At 42.3% G+C, this 3,122-nt stretch overlaps 1 protein-coding gene across 2 annotated transcripts in view; it reads left to right on the forward strand.

Annotated features, from left to right (window-relative positions):
- Positions 1 to 3,122, forward strand: part of LOC104489122 (poly(rC)-binding protein 3-like) — a 56,061-nt gene that overhangs the window by 23,340 nt on the left and 29,599 nt on the right. For both annotated transcript variants that reach the window (XM_010131250.1, XM_010131242.1), the window contains exon 5: positions 893 to 1,024. In XM_010131250.1, the coding sequence (XP_010129552.1) occupies positions 893 to 1,024 (132 nt within the window). The remainder of the gene's footprint in view (positions 1 to 892; positions 1,025 to 3,122) is intronic.

A 3,122-nucleotide genomic window follows, 5' to 3' on the forward strand; every position in this document is an offset into this window, starting at 1 on the left:
TGGTTTTGTGATGGCCTGGCAGGGGTGTGTTAATGTTTGGACTTGATGATCTTAAAGGTTTCTTCCAAACAGAACAATTCTGTGATTCTGTTTTGTCATGCCTAGAAGATTTTGAACTAGCAAAATATATTTGAAATAATTTAAACTTTGTGACAAGTAGTGTATTGAAATGCTGATGAAATCCTGCAGTGTGGTCTCATTGGATAACGAGATACACAAGTGCAGGTTCCATTACCTCGATACAGGGAATTGCTGTTCTGCTGAGTTCTTTGTTCTCTGGTTACATAGCTGTGATGGAAAGGATTTTAGAAATTATGAAACAGTACAAATACTTATGGATCTGCTACAAACAAGAAATTAAACCGGGGGAAATACTTATCAAAATCTGATTTTATCTGCTTCAAATTATTAACAGATTCCTTGACGTTCTCTTTTTTAACGTTTTTCTTTTGTAACAAACCTGACGAGAAATGGCATGAAATGTAAAGACGTGTCATTTAGTAGAAGCATTCTAATTGAGGTGGAAGAAAAGAGACCAAACCGGGATTTGAAAGCCTGCGAACTCAAAAGCCTATTTGTCTTTTCCATCTGCTTTGGGTTGTCTAATGACAGATACCACCTCCTCCTAATTTGCCTCAGAGACTGTACTCTGGTCCCACAGTGTGGACCTGCAACACCAGATAGCAAAAGGGTTCCTCTGGCACAAGCTGCTTACGTGGTTCATGCTTACGAACCAGTAAGCCGGTGGCTTTACCTGCAACAGAAACAAACCACAGCGGGTTACAGGCTCCTCGGGTATCCACAAAGAGCTCAGGAACTTGTTCTGAGCCCCTCAGTGCTCACCAAGGAATGACAAATCCCCCACTAATTCTTACCGATGTTGTGATTGTAGGACATAAACGCTTCAATGACAAACAGCACGGTGACAAGCAAGCCACCTGTAACACTGCGGCTCGTCGTCCCAGCAAGTCAGTGTGGATCCCTTATAGGAAAAGGAGGTTCCAAAATCAAGGAAATCAGGGAGGTAAGTCTTGGGATGTCTGCTGGGAACACTGGCTCTCTCAGCATCCTACCACAGCGTGCCCTGCTGCCATCGGCCGCTGCACTTTGCTCATTGCACGAATGTGAGCGTGTGCTGAGCAGAAAGCCTGGAAAAGCCTTGCTCTGGGGGAAGCAAGAGTTCAGCACAACTGACCCCTTCTACCTTCCTTGAAGCTAAAGACTGTGTGTGAAATAAAGAAACAGCTTTACCACATATTAGTCTCCGATGCACAGTTTTGCAAAGCAACATTTTAGCAACAGAAATGGTTCATCCAGTGTCTCTTCAGGCACAGCCTCCTCCCCAGCAGTACTCAGGAGATCCTGAGCTGGAGCGGTGTAGCCATTGCAAAATTAGCTTTCAGCTAGAGAAAGGCCTAAGTAGCACTGGAGAGTCTAGGTAGTAGGTCGAACTCTTGATCTACTTTTTAGAAAAATTTTATGTGCATACTCCATACGTTTCCTGTTTCTTCCTGATGTCCCTGTGCCATAGGTGACCTGATCTCATGTATTCCAAACCTATACTGGCTTTTTTTAGTCCAGACTTTATCTAAAGGTGTTCATTGAACGTGCTGTGCTAGCAGCCACTTTTTCCTCTAACCTGAAAATGTAAAATTTACCACACGGTGCCAGTTTTAGTTCTTCCATGCATGACTGTAACAACATAGCACATGCCAAGCCAAGGATCCAGTGTTTGTAATCAGTCAGACAAGAAAATTAGGTACATGGTCAGTTATGTAGAGAAAACCCAAACAGAACATTTCAGAAAAATGTATTTTTATTCTGGAGAAAGTGGCAGTACTCCTAAATTTGTATTCTTTCCAACATGGGATGAGGTGTTGAATATCAAGTTAACATGCTTATCCATTTTTTTTATTTTACTATGTCTAAATAAAAGCTTCTGATAGGCTCTACCAAATTGAAACTTCCTTTTTACTTAAAAACGTAGATTCAAGACAGTAGGTTTTATTGAGCTTTTACATTTCATTTCAAACGTAAAAATAAAGCTACTAGGTATTTTTCTTTCAAAGAAAATTTGATCAAATGTCAAGAAGGAGTGAGAAATGCTTTGATCAAAAATATGTCCGGCATTTGCTATGAAGTGTTAGTTTAGCCTTGGAAGGAAAGATGATGATAGAGGACAGTTAGGAGTGTCTTCCTTGTTGGCTTTCGAGTTCTTCCAGGTTATTTCATTTCAATTCCAATTTGATCGTCCCAGGATTTTTTTAACAAAGTTCCCTATGAAGGGTTATCTTCACCTCTCAGGATTTGGCGGCTACTGAAAGGGTCTTTCCTCTCCTTGCATATAGGGAAGTAAAAGCAGTGTGTACTGCTGCTATTCGCTGACTGAGCTGCCAAAAGCAGTTTCAGAGTTTTTGCTGCCAAGCAAACAACATGTTGTTTCTCCACATGCCTCTTGCTCTGTAAACTGTGTTCATGAAAACATAAAGAGTTTGTGTGCTGTAAACTTGCAGGAAAACCCTTCAGAGCCCTGCCGTTTGAAGGGGATCTCTCTGCTTTCTGAGACCTGCAAATAAAGGCAATTACAAAGCAGGTATTTTTTTCTTGGAATGCCGCTACTTTATTTTTCATCAAAAGAGTCTGGGAGCTATGCCCCTCAGTAGTCCTTACTGTCAAACCAGCTTTTGAGATGTGGGAGAGTGGAGTCACTTGATGATGCTGAGGGCAAGAAAACATTATTTCCGAGCAGATGTTAGGGTCATAGGAAACGGTCTCCCTTTTCTTCTTTAATCCCAAAAAAGCTTTGTCAGAGAACTTTGATGGAAGGAGATACTTGCGTGTTGAAGTTCATTTCCTAGGTGGAAGGAAGGTTTTCAGTTTGCCTTATGCATGGAGCATTTCTGGCTCAGATTCTGGATGGACACTGGACTGCTGGTGTTTACAGCAGTTTGTGTAGAGTGAGTCAGAAAACCTGCCAAACAGCAGCACACTCTCACCCTGGCAGGCAGCAGCCTTGCCACCGGAGAAGGCAGAGCACACAGCCAGTGGTGACCTCAGCTACAAGACATGATTTCTCTTGGTCCTCCAGATCTCTTAGGTGTCCAGGAGAACTGTCAGGCAGC

Source organism: Buceros rhinoceros, unplaced genomic scaffold (assembly GCF_000710305.1).
Source record: "Buceros rhinoceros silvestris isolate BGI_N320 unplaced genomic scaffold, ASM71030v1 scaffold570, whole genome shotgun sequence".
Taxonomy (NCBI): Eukaryota; Metazoa; Chordata; class Aves; order Bucerotiformes; family Bucerotidae; genus Buceros; species Buceros rhinoceros.